This window comes from Mercenaria mercenaria, chromosome 2 (assembly GCF_021730395.1).
Source record: "Mercenaria mercenaria strain notata chromosome 2, MADL_Memer_1, whole genome shotgun sequence".
Lineage (NCBI taxonomy): Eukaryota > Metazoa > Mollusca > Bivalvia > Venerida > Veneridae > Mercenaria > Mercenaria mercenaria.
Genome location: NC_069362.1, coordinates 73,013,549 through 73,039,241, shown reverse-complemented (window position 1 = coordinate 73,039,241; position 25,693 = coordinate 73,013,549). Strand labels below are relative to the sequence as shown.

Below are 25,693 nucleotides of genomic sequence, written 5' to 3'. Positions count from 1 at the left end.
GTTTACACAAACGTGTCTCAGAAGGGTACTTTTGTGACAAACCCATTAAATTTCTACAAATACAGTATTGTATTTCTATATACTTGACCCTGGAACACATGTATAATTGGAGTGGTAATTGTCCAAGAAAACAATCCTGTTCTCAGCTACCAACTGTTGTGTTGACTAGTGCCTGTTAACTCGTAATAAAAGGTTGCTGGTAAAAGTATGTTTTTTCAATCTGCCATCGTTAGAAAATTAGATTTATTGTTTGTTAACAACTTTCTTTATAATAGACATAGAGGTAAAATTTATCTCTGCCTTTTTTGTCTCAAAATAAGCAACACTAACAAAAATTCATAATGTTTTATTTTATTGCAAAATCAAGGTTTTATAAACATATAAATGTACATTTTTTTAACATGATACATCAAAGAGTCCGGAAATTAAGAACTATAACATTTACCGTATCATAGCTGGGCATTCAAAAACATATTTTCAATGATTATACAGATTTTAAATAAATAATTCTGTAAAGTTCTGAAGGGTCGATGCATACATTCAGGTGTGCAACATGCATTTTTACACTTTACTGTAAAACCTTTTACTTCTTCGATTTTCTGTCAAATTTCAAGCATTTATAATTTTTATTTATAGATAAACTTTAATTACTTTTGGACGGAAGTGTTTAAAGAACTATCCTACCGAATTCTAAATGTACAAGCTTGCCTTGTACATGAATTATTTAATAAAGATCTATATTTTAAATGTCCTAAATTTATATTGTAATGCAACAAAGACAAAAATGTAACATAAACTATAGGCTTGGTTTCATTTAAAATATGAACCATATCATTAACAGTTTAACAGTCAGGGGTGTAACTGTTTTAAGTTATGTACCCTATTTCAGTTACTTTTTCAAGCATTTTATAACCTGTATTAGTTATAAAATATAGTTAACTCAGGTAAGTTATTTGAAAAAAGTCTTTTTGCTGTTCTCACAAAGTGACCTTTAAAGTGAAATTAGTAGCAAACTGAGGTTAATCAAATTCTCTTTTAGTCTGAGCATGACCTGATAAGCATAATGGGATAATAATGAGATTTATAGCTTTAAAGCTTTTTGCGTAAAACTTTATCAGCCTTGCAGTAAAAAAAAAACTTTACTGCAAAGCTGGAAAGATAAAAGGTCAAGGATTCAGGAAATAATTGCATTAGTCTCTTTCAAAATGAGGAATTGGCACAGGAGGGCTTCGTTATATTTATATTTTATGATAACTGAAACAAGTTATGGAAGTTTAACCAATAACTCAGATGGGTTATAAATTGCGATAACTTGAAACAGTTACACCCCTGACTGTTTAATAGCTGTATAACATCTTCAATATTTATCCTATACTGACAATCTTGAGCAATAGGCATTTGTACTTTCTGACTTTGGACAATAGTTTTGACTGCTGACTCAGAGAAGCTATTCAGTAAATGTTTAATATATCTAATATAACCAAGTATATTTTTCATTGACACTAAACTACAAAATAGGTAAAAATCTGGTAAAACATTGAAAATACAAGAAATAAAAAGAAAATTTGTTTTCTATGCCGTACCAAAATGTATTCCACTCATTAACATATTACATCTGATAATTATGTTGCGAATGAAGTTTCAAACTTACACAGAAACCAACAAATATCCATGTAATATAGAATTACAAACACAGAAAATTTAATAAAATATGTTCAGTTAAAACAATCACAGGTATTCTCAGCAGTCTGAAAAAGTATAAAAAAATACTTAATATTCTTTCATGTTGTTCATATTTTTCCATATTACTTTTGTTGAGGATGAAAAAGGACACTTGATCATTCTGACAAGTAAATTTGGATGAAAAATTAAGGCATTATGTTATCATTTTGTTAAAGCTTATTTGTCCTGGTAAGAATAAAAATTAATGATCTTTATAACACAATGAATGCTGATGAACAACACATGTTGAATTATTTAATATGCTTTTTTCACCGCATCCCTCGCTTTGATACACAAACTGTCGAGTTCTCCATCAGATCCTGCAAGTAAATATTAAATACACTTGAAACTAGAAAATGCTTTTGTAAAAAAGCGCATGTCTCCCCCAATGCAAAGTCCTATAGGCAAGAAGTCAACAGGGGTCAGGAGCGGAAGTCAAAGAGACACTGATGGTTGGCTGCAATAGGGATCATCTACTTGGCATGTCCAGTCATCCTGCTAAATTTCAACACTCGTGGCCTAGTGGTTCTCAAGTCACTGTTCAGGCTCCTGTGACCCTGACCTTTGATCAAGTGACCTCAAAATAAATAGGGGTCATGTACTCTGCATGTCCAATCATCCTATTAAGTTTCAACATTGTAGGTCAAGTGGTTCTCAAGTTATTTCCAAAAAATGATTTTACATGAACAGGCCACTGTGACCTTGACCTTTAATAGACTGACCCCAAAATCAATAGGGGTCATCTACTCTGCATGTTCAATCATCCTATGAAGTTTCAACATTCTGGGTCAAGTGGTTCTCAAGTTATTGATCGGAACTGGTTATCAATGTTCAGGCCCCTGTGACCTTGACCTTTAACGGAGTGACCCCAAAAACAATAAGGGTCATTTACTCTGCATGAACAATCATCCTATGAAGTTTCAATATTCTGGGTCGAGAGGTTCTATAGTTATTGATTCGAAATGGTTTTTCATGTTCAGGCCCCTGTGGCCTTGACTTTTAACAGAGTGACCCTAAAATCGTTAGGGTTCATCTACTCTGCATGACCAATCATCCTATGAAGTTTCATCATTCTGGGTCAAGTGGTTCTTAAGTTACTGACCGGAAATGGTTTTCAATGTGCGGGCCCCTGTGACCTTGACCTTTCACAGAGTGACCCCAAAATCGTTAGGGGTCATCTACTCTATATGACCAACCATCCTATTGATTTTCAACATTCTGGGTCAAGTGGTTCTCAAGTTACTGACCGGAAATGGTTTTCAATGTTCAGGCCCCTGTGACCTTGACCTTTAATGGAGTGACCCCAAAATCAATAGAGGTCATCTACTTTGCATGTACAATCATCCTATGAAGTTTCAACATTCTGGGTCAAGTGGTTCTCTAGTTATTGATCAGAAATGGTTTTCAATGTTCAGGCCCCTGTGACCTTGACCTTTGACAGAGTAATCCCATAATCAATAAGAGTCATCTACTCTTTATGACCAATCATCCTATCAAGTTTCAACATTCTGGGTCAGGTGGTTCTCTAGTTATTGATTGGAAATGGTTTTCAATGTTCAGGCCCCTGTTACCTTGACCTTTGACGGAGTGACCCCAAAATCAAAAGGGGTCATTTACTCTTCATGACCAATCATCCTATGAAGTTTCAACATTCTGGGTCAAGTGGTTCTCTAGTTATTGATCGGAAATGGTTTTCAATGTTCAGGCCCCTGTGACCTTGAACTTTGACGGAGTGATCCCAAAATCAATAGGGGTCATTTACTCTTGATGACCAATCATCCTATGAAGTTTCAACATTCTGGGTCAAGTGGTTCTCTAGTTATTGATCGGAAATGGTTTTCAATGTTCAGGCCCCTGTGACCTTGACCTTTGATGGAGTGACCCCAAAAACAATAGGGGTCGTCTACTCCAGCAGCCCTACAACCCTATGAAGTTTGAAGGTTCTAGGTCAAATGGTTCTCCAGTTATTGCTCAGAAATGAAGTGTGAGGTACGGACGGACGGACGGACGGACAGGGCAAAAACAATATGTCTCCTGGGGGAGACATAATAAAAGCATTATAAAGGGGTCCTAGTGTAGTATATTACAATATGAGCCGCGCCATGTGAAAACCAACATAGTGGGTTTGCGACCAGCATGGATCCAGACCAGCCTGCGCATCCGCGCAATCTGGTCAGGAGCCATGCTGTTCGCTTTCAAAGACTATTATAATTAGCGAAACCATTAGCGAACAACATGGATCCTGACCAGACTGCACGGATGCGCAGGCTGGTCTGGATCCATGCTGGTCGCAAACCCACTATGTTGGTTTTCTCATGGCGTGGCTCATATATCTAAAAATTCAGATCAGAAATGTGCATCTTCCTGAGAATTAAATGATCTCATCAACTTGCAATCACTGCAACTGACATATAATAGGCAGTCACTACTGAAAAAAATCAGGTCAAGGGGTTACAAAGTCCCTGGATAAATATGTCAATATATAATGGCCCAGAAGGTTTATGTCAATACAGTAGGTAATATGTAATAACAAAGATGTTACCTCACCTGAGAAACACACCATAACAGTATAAACATTTTTGACCTAGTGATTTCATGGAAACAAATATTATGACCAATTTTCATTAAAATTGAACGAAAAATGTGGTCTCTTAAGTGTAAACAAGTATTTTCTTCAATTTGACCTAGTGACCTAGTTTCTGAGCCAAGATGACCTGCATTCGAACTTGATCTAGATTTGATTAAGGCAATCATTCTGACCAAATTTCATCAACCTAAATTGAAAAATACAGCCTCTATCACATACAAAACGTTTTTCTTTGATTTGTCCTAGCAACCTAGTTTTTCACCCCAGATGAGCCATATTCAAACTTGACCTTAATTTTTATAAAGGCTATCATTCTGACTATATTTTATGAATATCACATGTAAAATGCAGCCTATTGCCTACACAAGGTTTTTCTTTAATTTGACTGGGTGACCTAGTTTTTGACCCCAGATGACCCACATTCAAACTTTGACCTAGATTTCACCCAGACAAACATTCTATTCAAATTTCATCAAGATTTGGTGTAAAATGAAGTCCCTATTGCATACACAAGCTTTTTCTTTGATATGACCTAGTGACCTAGCTTTTTAACCAAGATGACCCATATTCGAACTTGACCTAGATTTCATCAAGGCTATCATTCTGACCAGCCATGCTGATTTAAGGTAATGATGTCTAGTGTGTATGAAAATTAGCACTAAATGGTGGTAAATCAGTGAAATCCTCATGGCACGAGAGGCAGATCAGAAATCCTTCCCATATTGGAACTACTTTATTGACCTGAAAGAAGTATCTATATGAGTATGATGGAGAAACGATAACACTATCACATAGTAATGGTGGTTTTACTGGGAAAAGGGCTGTTTAAACTGGTAAAGATGAAAAGTATATCTTTAGCAATAAAACTATATGTGATATAAGAAATATATACATTTTGACATCAACGTTTGACTGATGGGTATCACACAGTCATTGTTATCATTACAGGCTGGCCTGCACATCCGGCATTTTTTGTCACATGCCAAATGTTACTAAATCTGTTTCTAACGATGTTTTTGTAATATTGCTGATCGATTTTTCCAATAAAAATCCTTATTAGAACTGACGCAGACATTTATGTTATACTTTTTTACAGTTTTACTATTTTAAAAAACACAATGAAAACACAAGAATGCAGTGAGAATACTCATCAATGCTTGTTCTCACGATGCCACTGATTAGGTGAGTGCAATAACTCTATCTATTCTTCAAATAGTCAAGCTAAAAATGTACATGTTTTCAAGTTTGTTTTTTTTTTTGCCTACAAACAATAATCTTTGCAGTTTCTGTCAGATGTATTAAATTCTAAACAAACCACCATTGTTGCTAAGTTCCCTTCCTATTGGGATTTTAATGTTGAAGACTTCACTCCATAACTTCCATCCTATACTCAAAGAATTAAAACCTACATGTAAAAAATTATTCAATCTGAAAAGCTGTTTAAAACGTTCACATGAACATGCACAGATTAAGTGCAGAAAGGTCAGAGAAACTTTCTTACCATAGTCCAAGTCATTGATGTCACATTTGAATACTTGTTCTCCATTCACATTAAGTTCAACAGAATTCCAGTCTTCTGCCTTAACTAATTCTACAGTATGGCCATCTTTCTTCAAAATTGCTGAAAATAGTAAGCATCATAACATTAATTAATATTTCCAAACAAATCAACCATTTTTGACAGATATATTTTGTAAGACTTAAGAGGCTTCAACTGAGATTTCGGGGACAAGTAAAAGGAATGAGTATTCTGTAAGTACATGCTATAATTTGGAAGACCTGTTGATAATGTTGAGAGAACTTGTGAGTCAATGTTTTTGACAAATATGTGTACAAATGACCTAATTATCAATTTGTAACTAAATATAACTAACTTAAATTCCAATTATATGAAGGCAACATAAATGTAACAGATAACAAAAAAATCCTGGACAAACATTTGAAGTATAACAAGAGCTGTCGGAGGACAGCAACGCTTGACTATTCAACAGCCTTGTCAATTGAATAAATACAAAAGTCGAAAAAGGGGCATAATTTTGTAAAAATGGGAAAAAGGGTTATGGAACCTTCACATTGCTTATCAGCTCATGACAGTGAACAAGTGTGTGAAGTTTCAATCCTCCCATAAGTGGATACTGAAACACCAGCTTATACATACAAAAACTTAACCAAAAACTGCTAAGTCGAAAAAGGGGCATAATTTTGAAACAAGAGGGTCATGATGACCCTATATCACTCACCTGAGTATCATTGCTCTTAATGATAAGATCAAGATTTCACATAGGCATGCACTTTAAATATCATCAGGATAAATATGTTCTTGTAACAGTCCCTTTTGACCTAAGGGTCACATACTAGTCAAAGCCAATCTCCATATCAAGTTTGAGAGTCCTAATGGCTCAAATGCTGCATTTTTGTACAAGCTTGACTATTCCTTACCCTTGAAGGCTTAAATAACATTTAAAACCAATCTCATTAGATGCTGCTGAGGTATATTCATTTACATAAAATAAAGAGGGGTAATTTGTCATAAATTCAGTCAAAAGTTATCTACCCTGATTGTCCAAGTCCATCTGATGGCATAAATGACATTTCAAATCAGTATCTTCATTGGTTACTGAGAGACACACATTTTAATTTGAAACAAAGGGAGGTAATCTCATATAAAATCAGTCCATATTTATCTATCCTGATTGTCTCAGTCCAACTAATGACAATATGAAATTTCAAATATGTCCTATAAATACTTACTGAGATAAATCCATTTTTATTAAAATCAGGGGTGGTAATCACGCATTGGTATATGCATGTAAAAGATACAGAGTACAAGCCTTTACAACAATATATTAGAAAAGTAAGTAAAAGTAGAAATTTCTAACCACAAAAGACATACATAATGTTTCAAACCAATCTCATTAGAAGCTGCTAGGTATATTCATTTACATAAAAGATAAAGGGCAGTAATCTGTCATAAATTCAGTCAATATGTATCTTCACTGATTGTCCAAGTCCATCTGACGGCATAAATGAAATTTCAGATCAGTATCTTTATTAGTTACAGAGATATACAGATTTTAATTTGAAATAAAGGGAGGTAATCTGACATAAAATCAGTCCATAGTTATCTACCCTGATTGTCTGAGTCCAACTAATGACAATAATGAAATTTCAAAAGAGTCCTATAATTTTTTAAGTACTTACTGATACAAATTTATTTTGGGGAGGTAATCAGATATAAAATAACTCCAGAACCTATGATTGGATCTGACAGATTCATCATGGAATCCAAAATTTATTGTTGTTTAAAATATTTTGCAAGTTTGTATCAAATCAAACCATAAATGAAGTCTCTATATAACTGCACAAGCCAAAAATAGCAAATTTTGGCCCTTTAAGGGGCCATAACTCTCGAACCCATGATTGGATCTGGCCAGTTTTCGAAAGGAACCGAGATATTATGCCCATACAAGTTGACTGCAAGTTTGATTAAAATGAAGTACAAAATGTGGTCTCTATCGTGTTCACAAATAAATTGTGGACGGACAGACGGACGAGGGACGATCACAAAAGCTCACCTTGTCACTACATGACAGGTAAGCTAAGAGTTATAGGACTTACACAGTGCATGTCATATCATGACAGTGAACAAGTGTGTAAAGTTTCAATCCATTCCCATTAGTGGATACTGAGATACCAGCTTACATACAAAAACTTAAACAAGAATTTCCAAGTCGAAAAAGGGGCATAATTTTGTAAAAAAGCAAAACAGAGTTATGGAACCTGAGTAATGTAGGTCAGTTTATCACAGTGAATAAGTGTGTGAAGTTTCAATCCATTCCCACAAGTGGTTACTGAGATACCAGCTTACATACAAAACTTTAACCAAATCGGGATGCGGACGCCGATGCAGACACACAGGTGAGTCCAATAGCTCACTTTTTTTTGAATAGTTGAGATAAAAATGGATTTTCTCTACAGGAATTATAACAAAAAAATTAAATGAAATAAAGACACAAAAAAATATAGCTTCAAAAGCAAAAAAAAAAAACAAAGAACTTTACTATCGATATTTGAAATGAAATTTAAGAAACTGAGGGTTAATCAGAAAAATGCTCTATGTTGTACTTTAAATTTGAACAGCAAGTATGATACTGAAAGATACTGTATGGTACTGTATGCTTTTGTATGATAGTGTATGGTACTGTATTGTACTGTAAAGTACTGTTTGATACTGTATTGTACTGTATGATACTGTATTGTATGGTACTATGTTGTACTGTATGATACTGTATGGTACTGTTTGATACTGTATTGTACTGTATGGTACTGTATTGTACTTGTGGTTCTGTATGGTACTGTTTGATACTGTATGGTACTATATTGTACTGTATGAACCTGTATTGCACTGTATTGTACTGTTTGATACTGTATTGTACTGTATGATATTGTATGATACTGTATTGTACTGTTTGATACTGTATTGTACTGTATGATACTGTATTGCACTGTATTGTACTGTTTGATACTGTATGGTACTGTACGATACTGTATTGCACTGTATTGTACTGTTTGATACTGTATGATACTGTATTGCACTGTATTGTACTGTTTGATACTGTATGGTACTGTATGATACTGTATGGCACTGTATTGTACTGTTTGATACTGTATGGTACTGTATGATACTGTATGATACTGTATTGCACTGTACTGTACTGTCTGATACTGTATGGTACTGTATGATACTGTATTGCACTGTATTGTACTATCTGATACTGTATGATACTGTATTGTACTGTATGATACTTTATGGTACTGTATGATACTGTATGGTACTGTATTGTACTTGTGGTTCTGTATGGTACTGTTTGATACTGTATGGTACTATACTGTACTGTATGGTACTGTGTGGTACTGTATGATATTGTATGGTACTGTTTGATACTGTATTGTACTGTATGGTACTGATTTGTACTTTGTGGTTCTGTATGGTACTGTTTGATACTGTATGGTACTATATTGTACTGTATGAACCTGTATTACACTGTATTGTACTGTTTGATACTCTATTGTACTGTATGATACTGTATTGTACTGTATGGTACTGTATGATACTGTATTGCACTGCATTGTACTATTTGATACTGTATTGTACTGTAGGATACTGTTTGATACTGTATGGTACTGTATGATACTGTATGGTACTGTATTGTACTTTGTGGTTCTGTATGGTACTGTTTGGTACTATATTGTACTGTATGGTACTACTACTGTGTTGTACTGTGTGGTACTGTATGGTATTGTTTGATACTGTATGGTACTGTATTGTACTGGGTGGTACTGTACGATACTGTATGGTACTGTTTGATACTGTACTGTACTGTATGGTACTGTAGGATACTGTACTGTACTGTATGGTACTGTATTGCACTGGGTGGTACTGTACAATACTGTATGGTACTGTTTGATACTGTACTGTACTGTATGGTACTGTAGGATACTGTGTGGTACTGTATTGCACTGTATGATACTGTATGGTACTGTATAAGTAATAGAAAGAGCATTGAAACTTGAGGGTAAACGATTTGTACGAGGGGGCATAGCCCCCGAGTATAAATCGTTTACCCGAGAGTTTTAATGTTCTTTCTGTTTTGTATCATAGCCATCCATATATGGTAGTTCAGTAGGCGTTCCACATTGCCATATACAGCAGTTCAGTGAGTACTTAAAATCCTTGCTTTACAAATGTGTAAAGCTCAGGTAAAATAAACCAATGCGAGCGCAGAAAATCAATAAAATGCACGCCGCTGTCTGCTGTTAGAGACACGCCCATACACGCTGGCATACTTTCCTATCCAACAGTGCGGTAACTAGCGTGCAGGTATTTAATACCTGCACACTTTTAGTTACTGCACCAGGTGCTCAGTGTATAAGATTTACCTGCACCAAATTTGTTAAGAAAATACACCGAGCTATGATACAATGTACTGTATGGTACTGTATGGAACAGATGAATAACCTTCACTAAAGCTCAGTATAGTATGTTTGTACATATCTATACATGTATGACAAATACATCAAGATAGCACTCCAACAGGAATAATGCAAACTGCTATATGATATGGAAATGATAACAGGCAATTATCTCTTCAATAACAATTACAGGGAAGCAATAGTCAACAAGTAATACAGGACATACAATATTCTCCTCAGTTTACAATATTCTCTATTACTTTAATATTGCATTCAATTATTTCTATTTCCAGCCACTGTATCACTTATTTAGAAAGATGGAAGACTGCATGATTCTATAACACTTTTCAAAATTTGTCTAGATACTAATTTTTTATAACAACTTCTTATCTATATCTATAGATTTCTAACCATTATACCTTGTAGCCCTTTCAGTCTTGACTCTCTGTGGTCAACTATCCCAGCTGCTTCATATGGTCCATAGTGAATAAACACCTTAGCATTGTTTGGCATGGCTTGTTACACAAAGTTTACTGACTGAAAAGAAAAACAATAACAGTAAAACATTAAAGCCTAGGTGTACTGTTAAATTTTCAAAAATAAAAGGGTTTTTTAAGGGACTAGAACAGTCTGATTTCAAGACAATGATTGTTTTTACTTTTTTCAAATTAAACTAGAGCACAAGTAAAATTAGTGACCCAACAGAAAAAGTTATCCTGCAAGAAACTATTTTTAGCTCGACTATTCATAGAATAGTAGAGCTATTGGACTCGCCCATGCGTCGGTGTCCGCGTCGGCATCCACAGCCCGATTTGGTTAAGTTTTTGTATGTAATAGTATACCTAGAATTTTCAAAATTGTGACTTGCGTAGGCATTCTCTGAAGATGGATGACTACCATGTTAAACGTTATCTACTAGGTGCCACAAGAAAGACTTGGCCGGTAGTCACGTTTGAGAGGCCCTTTATAATAAAATAAACGAGGTCAAAGGTCATTCGGTGCATATTTTCATGTGTGTCACATAAAATAGCTTGTATCTTGGTCATTTATTGGTGTAGAATAACAACAATGGTATCAAAAGGAAGCTATGGTTTTGTACATTTATTTACAAACACTTAATTAAAAATTTTCTCATTTACATACTTATGAATATTCATGAAAACTTAGAAAAATGGGCAGATAATTCATTAAATATGTTATTTTCAAATAATACAAAGATCAAATCTTCACTATTTGTGTTTATAAATGGACAAAAATAAGCAATATTACATTTGAAACATTACTTTATATAAATATATATCTGTTTGTAGCATTATTGATTGTTTGCAAGAGTAAATACTGTCAAAAGTGGGTGGGGTATATTAATCATTAAAAAAACAAATATTAAAAAACTGACAATATTTACATTTCTCAAATATAAACCATATTTGAGATAGTAAGATATTTTGATTTTGGAATAATGTTCTTCATAAATATTAATTAAAATTTTTTCAGCTCATTTGCATACTCATGAATATTAATTGAAATGTATCAAATATGCATTTAACACATTCATTTAGTACATATATATCTGTTCTTAACCATTGATAAGAATCCTATCAGTTTTATAAATGTCCAAGTAAAGCTTGTTAATATTCCATGCATTAAGAATATATATAATTAGTATTTAACACTTATACAAATACTGCACAACGTAATTTACACAGTTCAATCTTGCTCATAGTCTTTTCTCTATACACAATACCATAAGACATTGTTATAAAAAATGTTACAACTTTATTGTACTTGTTGCCTAGCTTGTACATTTCTACAGTTGGTATATAAATAGCCTCGCATGCACATTCAAACATGCAAACCTGGTTGGATCGTAAGCATTTGCACATTGAACTGCCACATTTCGTCTTGAAATCGACATTAGTATATGACACGTTACTTTGGGCATTATTGGAATACAGTCATACATGTCACCCGTGGTATCCTTTGTATGCATGCAAACTTAGATCTATTATTTTACGCGATCGATGCAAAGTTGTGAAGCGTAATTAGTATATGTATAACTGGCATATATGTAAAGCTATGATGGTCTGTCTGTATACACCGGATACACATGTTGTCAGTCTGTATAACCCAGATACCCAAAATGTCCTGCATCTATACCTAAGGTACCGATAGTTGCCTCTTTTTATGCCACGGCCACTAAAAGTGTATCTGTATGTATCGCTAACCTGACCTGTATGTATATCCATATTACACAGAGTGACCTGTCTACCTTGGATATATTGCCGGCCTTTCTGTATCCGTATTGGCATATATATATAGCCCAGATAGCCCGTATGTATACAATGGATGCCACGAGAGGCCTCTTTGTACACCTAGGATACCCATAGTTTTCTGTATATATAACCAACCAGTATACCCAGAGCGGTCTTTATGTATAGCAAGTTTACAAATAGCGGTACCCAGGATCCAATGGTATCCTGTATTTATAGCCAAGAAGACCTGACAGTAAACCAAGGATACCCAGATAGAACTGCCTTTATACCTAGGGTACATCGGTGGCATGTATTTATACCCAGGATATTCATAGTGGTGAACGGTCAGGATTTTTTGTATACCCAGGATACTCAAGATGGCCTACTTAGGATGCACTCAGGTGACCTGTCTTTATACCAAGCATACTCAACGCATATACAGGCCTAGTGTATAGCAACGATGGTCTGCCTGTATACCCAGTTTTTTTTATCCAGAAAGGCTTATTATGTAAAACCGAGATATCCATCATGGCCAGTATATATGGCCAGGTTGAAATGTTTGCACATCCAGGCTACACAGAGTGGCGTGGCTTTATACCGTGGATACATAGGTAACCAGTCTGTATACCAATGCCATCCAAAGTGACCTGAATGTATAGCCGTGATGGCATTTCTATATACTCATGATACCCAGAATGGTGTGTATGTAAATCGAAGATACCCTTAGTAGCCTTTATATACAACTGTAAAGCAAGGATGCCATGCCTGTATACCCAGAATATCCAGAGTTGCAAGGAAACTTGGTTGGCCCTTCTGTATGTCCAGAATACCCAGAAGCTGTCTGTGTATTCAGTATACCAGTATTTGTCAGTATGTATACATGTGTAGCCAATATGACCTGTCTGTATGCACAGGATACCGAGACAGGCATTTCTGTATACACATGACCTGTATTTGTAGCCAAAGTATCCAAAGTGGACTGTATGTATAGCCAGGGTGGCTATACATGTATGCACAAAACAAACAAAGTGAATGATTGTATAAATAAGATACCCATAGTGGAATGTGCATGTATGTATACCCAGGATAATTTTCCTGTATAACTAGGATACCCATTTTATCTGTCTCTGTATCAAGGCTACCTATTGTTGTCTATATGTATAGCCAGGGTTTCCCTAATCTATGTCTGTATGTTTGGCAAGTAGGGCCAATCTGTATACACAGGATACCCAGAGTGGCATGTCTGTAGTGGCATGGCTATCCTGTCTGTAAACCCAATGCATGTTTTAAATAGTATATTGTTTAATTATCGGTCAAAATACTGCAAAACCTTACATAAAACCTTCTGTACATTCACCAGTATATTAGAAAAACTGAACATACTGACTTCTTGACGGCCATTGTGAAAAGTGGCTGTCTTATTGGTTGGCTGAGATGGTGTCAACCTGATTTAAAATAGTAATGTTTTTCAATCACAATACTGTGCTAAACTACATAAAACAACTATGTAAACTCTATAATGTATGCAAACAAGAGCACCGCCTTGTGGGTGCTGACGCTCATCTGATTTTTTTTGTATAACAGAAATATTGTCCTACCCATAACTTTCTAAGTCTAAAAAGGGCCATCATTCTTGCAAAAAGCAGGATAGAGTTATGTTTCTTGATGTACAGTGTCCGCTTATGATGGTGAAAAACTGTTGCAAGTTTTAAAGCAAAAGCTTTGATAGTTTATGAGAAAAGCTGACTTAAACATAATACTCAACCAAGAAAACTGATTTTCTAAGTCCAAAAGGGGCAATAATTATTGCAAAAAACAGGATGGAGTCATGTTTCTTGCTGTACAAGGACAGCTTATGATGGTGAACAAGTGTTGCAAGTTTCAAAGCAATATCTTTGATAGTTTAAGAGAAGAAGTTGACCTAAACATAAAACTTAACCAAGGAATCTGATATTTTCTAAGTCCAAAAGGGGCCATAAATCTTGCAAAAAGCAGGATGGAGTTATGTTTCTTGCTGTACAGGGTCAGCTTATGATGGTGAACAAGTGTTGCAAGTTTTAAAGAAATTTTAGCTTTGATAGTTTAGGAGAAAAGCTGACCTAAACATAAAACTTAACCAAGAAAACTGATTCTTTAAGTCCAAAAGGGGCAATAATTCTTGCAAAAAGCAAGATGGAGTTATGTTTCTTGATGTACAGGGTCAACTTATAATGGTGAACAAGTGTTGCAAGTTTCAAAGCAATAGCTTTGATAGTTTAGGAGAAAAGTTGACCTAAACATAAAACTTAACCAAGAAATCTGATATTTTCTAAGTACAAAAGGGGCCATAAATCTTGCAAAAAGCAAGATGGAGTTATGTTTCTTGCTATACAGGGTCAGCTTATGATGGTGAACAAGTATTCCAAGTTTCAAAGCAATAGCTTTGATAGTTTAGGAGAAAAGCTGACCTAAACATAAAACTTAACCAGGCAACGCCGACGCCGACGCCGACAACCGCTCAAGTGATGCCAATAACTCATCATTTTTTTTCAAAAAATCAGATGAGCTAAAAAACCATAACACATTGACATTTGGCAGCCATTTTGAAAAAATGAGCGCCATTTTGGTTATCTGAGGTTGCCTACATGGCGTATGGTCTTATTATCAATTGTTTTTATCAATCTTAATATTGCAATAAATTACATTAAAACTTATGTAAACGCTCATATATATGCATACTTTTGAACATACCTACCTTTGGTGGTTGTTTTGGTCGCCATTTTGAAAAAACATGGCAGCCATATTGGCTGTGTGACATAGGTTTACAGTTTGAAATAGCTGGTAGGTATGTACCTAATACAAAAGCATTGCCCTGCTTTTGTGAAAACAACTACACAATTGTTCTAAAAAAAGCTGTTGGTCAGAAGTCAACTCAACCCACCCACTTCTAGCAGTATCTACACATAAAACACATATGATGGTAATAAAAACAGTTGCGTTTATCAAGAAATGTGTATCCCACATATCATTTGCTACCTTTCTGTTTTTTAAATCAAGAAAATTATATATAAAACAATAAATATTATACAGCTGTACATACATGCCAATTTTTATCGTACTTTTGTACGATTTTGTTGCTTTCATTAATATGCAAGTGAGCTAATTTGCACACAGTGATTTTATTTAATAGCTGAATACATTAGCTTTAATCAAATACCATGTTTGCTCACTTATTTCATCAAAATGGCGAAGATATGATGCCGTATAAGTGAAATTAATAAAAACCGCACTTAATGACCTTTGACCTAATTTCTTGACCTTAATTTGACCTTAGAATTGTGACTACCGGCATCAATGTACTACTTATATCATATACTTCACATATAACACATAAACCTTTCATCTTCATGAAATGCCTATGTGGGTGTTTTCCAGCCACATATATGAAAATAATTGGTAAACTATAAGCTGGTATCTGAGCAACCACTTGTGGGAATGGATTGAAACTTCACACACTTATTCACTGTGATAAACTGACTTACACTGCACAGGTTACATAACTCTATTTTGCTTTTTTACAAAATTATGCCCCTTTTTTGACTTAGAAATTTTTGGTTAAGGTTTTGTATGTAAGCTGGTATCTCAGTACTCACTAATTGGAATGGATTGAAACTTCACACACTTGTTCACTGTCATAATCTGACATGCACAAAGCAGGTCCCATAACTTTATTTTGCTTTTTTACAAAATTATGCCCCTTTTTCAACATAGAAATTTTTCGTTAAGTTTTTGTATGTAAGCTGGTATCTCAGTATCCACTAATGGGAAAGGATTGAAACTTCACACACTTGTTCACTGTCATGATATGACATGCAGTGCAAAGGGTCAATAACTCAACTTCTCATTTTACAAAATTATGCCCCTTTTTCAACTTAGGAGTTTTGGGTTAAATTCTTATATGTAAGCTGGTATCTCAGTACCCACTTAAATGGGAAAGGATTGAAACTTCACACACTTGTCCACTGTCATGAGCTGACAAGCACTATGCAGGTTCCATAACCCTATTTTGCTTTTTTACTAAATTATGCCTCTTGTTCGACTTCCGTATTCATTCAATCGACAAGGCTGTTGAATAGTCGAGCGTTGCTGTCCTCCGACAGCTCTTGTTATGTATGAGAATGGGCAAATACCAGGCAACTGACTCATCACCATTAAACTGTAAACATTGCACTTTGGAACAAGTGATAAACCTGATAAATAATACATCAACTAGATATGGGTCCACTCCTGTCACTGTACATGTTTTCATGACTCTAGGTGAAATATTTTTAAGGTATATGCAACACAAACTTTTAAGCACTTTATGTGTTTTTTTTCACTGTGAAGGACATAACTCTAGTCTACCTGAATGAAATCTGAATGAGAACACCAGGTGCACAAGTTCACATGCTATATAACAATCCTCTAATGTTTTATGACTTTAGGTCTTGAAAGTGTATTTTGAGATACACGGGACACAAACTTTTAAAGGAAATTCCTATAGTTATTTTATGCGCATCTTTCTGCGCAGCCGATACTATCTATGGAAAATTGAAGTGAAGTCAACATTTGTTGAAACATGTGACAGACAATCTTAAATATGAGGAATCTTGTATAAAGTAACATTTTTCAATATTTTTTAGTTTTATCAGTAATCAAAATGTTGATACTGGTTTTATGTTGTATTGACATGTATCATGCCCGACATGTATCATGCAACTTGCCATTGTGGCTGTGTTTTTTATTTATTTATTTATTTATCAGTATATAAAATACATGTATGGTACAACACAAATTAAGAATTTTATATATCACATATACAATGACTAGGAATTAACACATACTGAAAGACAATTAAGAATCATTACTAACATAAAATACCAATAACTGCAAAAATGTACCAGGACATGTATTCATATACCCAGGATGACCCAAAAAAGGGAATGTGAATCCCCTTAGACAGTGCATTTTAGTACAAAGACAGTATTGTTCATATAATGTTAGACAATTAACTTTGTATTGATAAGACAATATTTCCTTTTAGATCATTTAGTATTCAATTATAGAAAGGATTAAGAATTTTTTAAACTTCTAGCAGATATAATCAATTTGGTCAGGTTCAGGCCATTTTTTCATCCGAACAGGTGTTGTATTCAAGCGGTCCTAACATACAATTTAGCCTGGTGACCCATACATTTTTGGCAAGTTTTATGTTCACAGTACAATTATCTATACACTAGGAAACTGGAAAAAAATCTGTGAAACAGTTTTTTCAAAATTTAAATAAATATTCTTTACTACGAGTATTTTTCATTGAAAAAAGTTCACGAAAGTGAATACGAAACATATTTTTTTTTCATTTGTACCCATCATTGTAATGATATACCGGTAGTATGATATGAAATAAGTATATAATAAAATCTGTAAAAAGAATAAACCCTTTTGTGCTGTCTTGATTCATGTTTTTGTTGATATTTATAAAAAAGCAGAAAATTATGAAAATGTTAAAAAAACGGTAGGAATTTCAGCAACAGTGGGTATGTTCAAAACAATTTTTCACAAAAGCAAGCCTCGTGGCCCATTGTTTTTATTTGATCATTGTTTTCAGCACAAATTTTCCTATCATATAATTATGTGAATTTGAAAAAAATCTATGAAAGGAAAAAACTATAGGAATTCTCTTTAATTTTTTGACTAACTCAAGGACAATAACTCCGGTCTTGCAGAGTGAAATCAAAAGAAAAAAAGCAGAACAAAAGAAAAAAAGCAAAACAAAAGAAAAAAATTCAGGTGCACAAATTCACATGCTGAACAGAATAATATTCCTACATGCCATTTATTTCATGTATTCTGCATATTTCTGTTAGTTACGTTTTCTTGTATGTTTGATGTACTTGTTAATGAATTTATGTTGACACTAACATGATTTCAATATTTCTCTTCTGAATTCTCTACTCTACTCTCTAGTACTCTACTCTACTTAAACGTGTTAAACAGACAAGAATAGTGAAAGCAGGTTAAAAACACTCTTTGCTACAACTAATTGCATGTATGTTTCTATTTTATTGATATTTAGTGTAGGGACTGGGTGACCAGTCTAGGTATGTTGTTTATTAGTCATAGCCTCTACTCTTTCTAAACAGCTGATCGCATGTATTGACATGCTGCCATTTGACTGTTATTTTGCACATTTATACAATTACTCCCATACAACATCTTGAAGGCCTAGTGCAAGTCTTCAGACTTTCAGTGCTTCACTTAACAGCATATATCCTGTTTTCTCATATTCTCGGGGGCCTAAGGGGTTGTTTTTATTGCCAGTAACAGATTAACCATTTCATAAACAGCATTTGAGTGTTATTTTGTAGAAAATTCACTTGTCTTTCAGATGGAGTCATAAAATGTTATCGAAATTATCCCATTTAATTATTTTGTTACTGTATTTGATACCACCCTCACCCGCAGAAATGGACCAACAGTTTCTCATATTCCCGTGGATTTAGATTTGACTTTTAATCACAAATAAGTTGTAGAATTTAAAACATTAATAAAATTACCATTGTGTTATAAAAAGATATATTCTGTAGTAAATACATCAAGAAATATTACAATTAATGGCATAATCAATAATAAGGGGCAAATTTGCTAACACCACCAGAAAAAAATAAGGATTTTTTTGAAAGGCAGTGGCTAGAGAACCGGAATTGGTTCCCTAGACTGCGAACTTATTCGTCCGTAACCGGTTCTCTAAGCAAAATACCGTGCATAGGCTAGGGAACCGGAATTTTATTTCTATGCATAATACTGCCAAAATCCACTTTGTTTCTTGGTAAATGTCATGCATATTATTATCTTAATTAATTTTACCATGCCCTTGCATTTATCTGCGTTTACTGTCCCCCAGAGTGTACTCGCCGCATATATACCGTGGCTGCCGTATTCAAAATGATATAAACTAGTACGAATGAATGCGTGAAAACTACTTTGCAGTTTTTAAATGTTATATGCTTTAAACTTGTACTATGTTTAAATTATTTGAATTAAAAATAATATTGGCAGGGCTTCCATTAGGATTTAATTTCATGGAGTCAGGACTGTCTAACATTCAGATTTTGGAGTCCCTCTTATATTTTCTTGGAGTCCTACGTAATATCACTTTGTACAATGATCTTCAATATCATCATCATATCTAATTGGTTCAAAACAATGTGTAATGTAATAGAATAAAAGGACCTCTAGAATGATTAAAAAACATTTTATTTAACAAAAAATATTTTATTGTTTTATTATACCTATAGCAACAGTCAGCATTTTATTAAAATCAGCAGACTTACTGTTGTTCAGCTACATAACGAAAATCCACTTTAAAAAATCTAAAGTACATTTTATTTGGAGTAGAATTATGTCAAATTACGTCATTCACCTGGCAATACTCAACCAGTTAACTTTCATCCCACATCAAAGAAAATCAATAAAGGAAAATTTTGCCGACAACTCCCTTTGAAGCCACGTGCTGGTGTCATCAAAATGTGTCAAAGATATCAGTTCTTAATAGGAGAAAAATTGAATGTTTTGTTTTGTTTTTGTTTTTTCTCTAAAACTACTGTAAAAATAGGATTTATCATTCACAAACTTCCAAAGTAAGTAACAAATTTATTACCGACCGAAAAAAATGTTTTAATATAAACTGGATGTGAAATGTCATTTGCTAGAAGAAAAAAGTTACTTTCTGAGGTTTTTTTGTGCTGAAATTATCGATATATTTCCCACAATTAGTTACTTTTTTTTTGTCTTCCGACTTCGGAACTTGTTTCACCAACTTAATCCGAGCCAAATGCATGTAATGTTTTATTGTCGGCAATAAGCGCCTTCTAAACATGTCAACTGATCTGGATAACGGTTTACATTTATAGACGGTCTCTATCAAACACGATGCTTTCACACTAGTCTCACACTTCAAACACTGCCGGCAGTTTATACGAGGCTGTCAATCAAGAGTTATTTAAACCGCTTTGATTAGTTTCGGGGCGGAGCTAATCACGTCATTCAAGTGAAGTTACGTCACGTTGTATTGATTTTGTCGTCCTTTGAAAATATCGAAAGTCCTTGGTACGCCTCTGACTTTGTGTATTGGCGTACGGATCACATTTTTTGGCGTATTTTACACCGGGACGCCGCTTAATGGAAGCCCTGATATTGGTTTGTATTTGCCATATTCAAATGATATAAACTAGTACGAATGAATGCGTGAAAACTACTTTGCAGTTTTTAAATGTTATTTGCTTTAAACTTGTACTATGTTTAAATTATTTGAATTAAAAATAATATTGGTTTGTATTTGCGTCATTACATGTTTATAGATGAACAAACTAATTTAATTGCCCTTAAAACTTCATACATATTCTTTCATCACTTTAAATACTGGTTTGTAACACCTCGGCATTTCACGTTCAAAGATATGTAATCAATACTGAAATTACTTATTTTGTTTTAATCATTTCTTTTATTGTCTAACACCATTTAAGTTTAAATTTCAAGTTTATTTCGGCTCTAGTGTCAACGATTTCGCATTCATTCGTACTAGTTTATTTTATCATTCCAATATGGCGGACAGTATACTGCGAGTACTCTTTGGGAGACACAGTAAACACAAATAAATAAAAGGGCATAGCTTGCTGAAATGGTAAAATTAATTCACTTATTAAGATAAGAACATGCACATGATACTTTCCAAAAGAAACAAAGTGGATTTCGGCAATATTATGCATAGAAATAAAATTCCAGTTCCCTAGCCTATGCACTGTATTTTGCTTAGAGAACCGGTTCCGGACGAATAAGTTTGCAGTCTAGTGAACCGATTCCGGTTCTCTAGCCACTGCCTTTTTGAAAATTGAGTATAAAAGGCTGATAGTTTCGTCAATATGCATTCAAATCACTTGAAATTTTCAGTGTGTCAGATTTGTACCATTCCTGTCTAGCAAATAACAAACATTAAATTATCTGACAACTTGAAGGCAAAAAACGAGAATATGAGAAACCCTGAGAATACGAGAAACAGGGATACCTGTCGCGTAAACTGATGACAAAATCAATTAGCTACATTACATAATTATCTTTTTCAAAATATTGATGATGGAGAGGGTGTTATTATCACAATGAGTTATTATTTGATTTAGATACATAAACAATTGTCCAAAATTACTTCTAAATCCAAATTCCCTTAAAAGCGTCACGTAACTAAGCTCAGGCGGTGCATATATTTTTTGTATTTCGTACTCTTTACTAGCGTATGTGGTCAGACACTGCTATTTAGGTATGAAGGTATTAAATGCCTCCGTTACTATTTTCTAGACTATATACCAATAAAAGAGACTGTTCTTTGTTTCATATAAACTTCAGCTACTTCAGAACAATTTTGATACAGTTTCTAGATTTTCACTCCGTCGTAGACCTATTTTCCACAATTATTTATGCGCTTTTAGTTTTAGATACATTTCATTAACAACAGAAAGACGAGAAATTCCGTGCTTCATTGAAGTGTAATTAAATATCTTAATGCTGCGTGTACATAATGTTGTTATTAATAAAGACCAATGCACAATATAGAACCATAATCCTGATACTGATTTCTGTCGTTGTTTTTTTTTTTTTGTTTTTTTTTTTTTTCGTTCTTTAATCATGCATAATGTTTATTTTCAGCGCTACTATTCTGGTGTCGGAAGTGCTACCTAGAGCACAGAATCTGAACAAGAATGGTGATGGACAGTATATTTTTATCGATAGATGGGATAAAGATTTGTGGGTGGTCAACGCAATGTTACGACAACTGTCTACAACCGTGCCTTGGTTAAATGTGATCGAGCAGCCTGAGTTTCATACAATGTTTGGTAAATTAGAAATCAGTACATTTATTAGTCTGACTTACCAGTTGTCTGTCACAGGTGCGAGTTTCGCATTAATAATCAGGCACACCGGATGAAATATTAAGACGGGCAAAAGAAGCACTAGAACATTTCAGTGTACCAAACGTTGAAACAAAACATATAGAAAACGATGACGTTTCCACGGAGCAAGATGATACCGCATCAACTCAAAACATCGTTAACGACGATTTAGCTAACATATTAATTGATAAAAACGCAACATTAATTGACAGCAAGGATGATGACGAAATGAAAGGCGCAGGGAAGAACTTAATTAAGTCAAAAAGCACTAGCTCAATACGTTATAGACAATGACAAAATTCAAATGGTTCCGTCCATGAAATCTTTTGTTGTCGGAGGCATTAAGGGTTCGAAACGACTAGTGACATTAACACCCAGGGAAACCTGTAGTTGTCCATCCACAGGTCAGTGCTACCACATATTAGCTGTGAAAATGACTCTTAATGTAGGAATATTTCAGACAAACCAAATGTTAAAAACTTGTCATTACTGAAACGAAATAGCCGACCGAGAGTTGCTAAAAAAACGGGACAAAAAAAACCAAGAAGGCAGATTTTGAAATACAACCGGCACCCGATTCCATATATATGACTCCAAAAATGTCGTCATCACCAGCTTCAATAATGAAAACACCTAATTCTAACAGGGAAATAAAAAACAGTGAAATAAAAATATCTTCTTCAGTTAATTCATCGCCAACTTCAATAATGAAAACACCAAATACTAATAGAAAAAGAAAAAATATGGGAATAAAAAGCTCTACATGTAAAACAGTCAAGTTTGATATACCCGGTAGTGCGGAAAAAGCTGATTTGAATTTAACATCTATCGCCGAAGAAGTTTTTTTTGCCACTCACCGTTCCAAGGCGGTGCCCAACTGTGTTCCTTTGTTTGTTCGTTTTGTCCTCTTGTGTAGGCTTTGTGTGTGCGCGCGTGTATGTGTGTGTGTTCCTTTGTTTGTTGGCTTTGTGTGTGTGCACGTGTATGTGTGTGTGTTTGTGGTGTGCACGTCTGCGTGCTGTAGGTTTCGTTTTGGGGAGGCTGCGATTTTGGTACGTGGCATTCCCTGTTTGATATTTGTCTTTGTTTTTAACTTAGGAAAATGAATTACAAATATCAGATATTATGTCGTTCAGTCTACACCAAAGTGTTAATTTAGAATATAAGATTGAACTGTCACAAAGTGATTTTGAACTAGTTGAAAACCAAATAGGCTGGCTTAATGATAAACTTATAAATAAAGCACAGGAAATTTTGAAAAAAGTTTAGCAATGTCAAAGGAATGCAAGACACATTATATGTACCAAACTTTGATGAAAATCTAGGCTTTTGGAATCTTAATGACAACCTACAGAAACAGTCAGCACCTTCAGCGCAAATCCATTATAACGGTAGTCATCACTGGTTAATGTCATATCAAATTTCGGAGAATGAGCCAGTGTGTATATTGGACAGCTTAAAGTCGCAAAGAACGTTGAACAATAGCCTTGCAATTCAACTCTCCCAAATATATGACAATCATAAAGACAGTCTGAAAGCGTTAATTCCAGAAATTCAACGGCAAGAGAATTCATCCGACTGTGGTGTTTTTGCGGTGGCATATTTGACTGAACTGTTAATGACAAACTTCACAGTCGATGTTTCAACTATTAGGTTCGATATATCAAAAATGCGAGCTCATTTGTACGAATGTATTAGCAAATGTTCTTTCAGTGCATTCCCAAAAATTAACAAAATGCCAAAGATGCCATGTAAAGATGCAAGAGTTCAAACAGTAAGACTGTATTGTACACGCAAATTACCAGACATTGTTGAGGACATGGTAAAATGTGACAATAAAAAATGTAGACATAAGTGGTACCATAAGAAATGTGTAGGATTTGTTGAGACTGTCAGAGGCAAAACATGGCTTTGCCACTTTTGTTCCTGGTGAGAAAATTTCACCCGAGCAAATGAGTAAATACACGGTAAAAACGGTGATTATAAAGATGAAGTGTTTTATAACTTCTTGCTTAGATGCTCAAAAACGATCATATATCAAAATATTTTGATTATAACACCAAATAATAAACTTCTGGCCATGTACATGATTTCCGTAAATTAGCCGTAATATTTTCGGGTTTTCCGGGGAATAAACCTGTCCCAACATATCCATACATTTGCTTCAAGAAAACGAAAAGAAAAAGGAGTGTTGAATAGTCAACTGTCAGGTACCCTCATATTGCCGCATTTCAGAAAGCGGTCCGCAGAATAAACACCCTACTTTCATTTTCAAGTAAACAACTCGAAAACATGCGAATATTAGCATGAAAAATGTCTTATTTTATGTAAAATTCATTCCACGAGTGAAATAATGCCCATTTGGCCCCCGGTTTCCGCGCAATTGCGCGAAAATGGAAAAATTAGGATCTATTTATTAGGGACTTCCGAATTACTGCTATATAACCTATAATTCTATGTAAAATTAATAGTTTATAACATATTTTATCAACATTTCTAGCCTTTCACTTCCTGCAAGACTACCCTTGTCTTTAATATTTGTCTTTAGGCAATCAAAACATTCCAAAAAACTATAGGGTTGACCATAATGCAGTGAAACCATGGTCACGTGACTGAGACACGTGATGAAAACGCTAATATTGCGTAGGTAGACATCAGGAAATACATACTTTCACTTTCATTTTACAAGATAGCTTCGAATCACTTTTTGAAGCATATAGCGTAGCTTAAAATCATCTGCAGACATTCCTTTTTACAATCAAGCATCAATAAAGCTTATATCTGGCATGAATATGGCCTTTACTAGGCGGGAAAATTGCACTATATATTGATATGAAATACATTCGAGTGGACCACAGAGACATATCCGGCCAATTACTACTTTCATGCCTTTAAGAAATGTCAAAGTCTTCAAAGTCATTCTGTCGCATTCATGAAATTACTGTATGGAAGTCAATTGTCATCAATTTTGCCAACTTTCAGTTTGAAAGAATGGCTACTGTCGGAATTATGCCCTATTCAGACAGACCGTCCACACCTGCAAAAACGTGTCAGAGGCATTGAATATGCCAATTTTTCATTAAATGAAGTATCATACGGCCTTACTTTTATTTCTATAATTCGTTTGCAAGAAACAGATAGAAGTACACGAAAAATAAACGATTTCTGTCATTCTTACCTTAAATGGTGTCGCTGAT

The 25,693-nt window shown here is 34.5% G+C and overlaps 2 protein-coding genes across 3 annotated transcripts; one reads left to right on the top strand and one right to left on the bottom strand.

The window, feature by feature from the left end:
• Positions 1 to 331: 331 nt before the first annotated feature.
• Positions 332 to 25,693, bottom strand: LOC123564311 (UPF0728 protein-like). Of its 2 annotated transcripts, none has more exons than XM_053536944.1 (4): positions 25,675 to 25,693; positions 10,702 to 10,819; positions 5,811 to 5,930; positions 332 to 2,042 (listed from the first exon to the last, which is right to left on the bottom strand). In XM_053536944.1, exons 2-4 carry the CDS (start codon positions 10,793 to 10,795, stop codon positions 1,978 to 1,980), a joined length of 279 nt encoding a protein of 92 aa, XP_053392919.1. In that variant the 5' UTR covers positions 10,796 to 10,819; positions 25,675 to 25,693; the 3' UTR covers positions 332 to 1,977. The 2 variants fall into 2 exon arrangements, with proteins under 2 accessions (XP_053392919.1, XP_053392918.1); XM_053536943.1 differs by lacking the exon at positions 25,675 to 25,693 and adding an exon at positions 21,755 to 21,838.
• On the top strand, positions 23,779 to 24,429 carry LOC128549555 (uncharacterized). Its single transcript, XM_053526494.1, has one exon. The coding sequence runs from the start codon at positions 23,779 to 23,781 to the stop codon at positions 24,427 to 24,429; it is 651 nt and encodes a 216-aa protein (XP_053382469.1).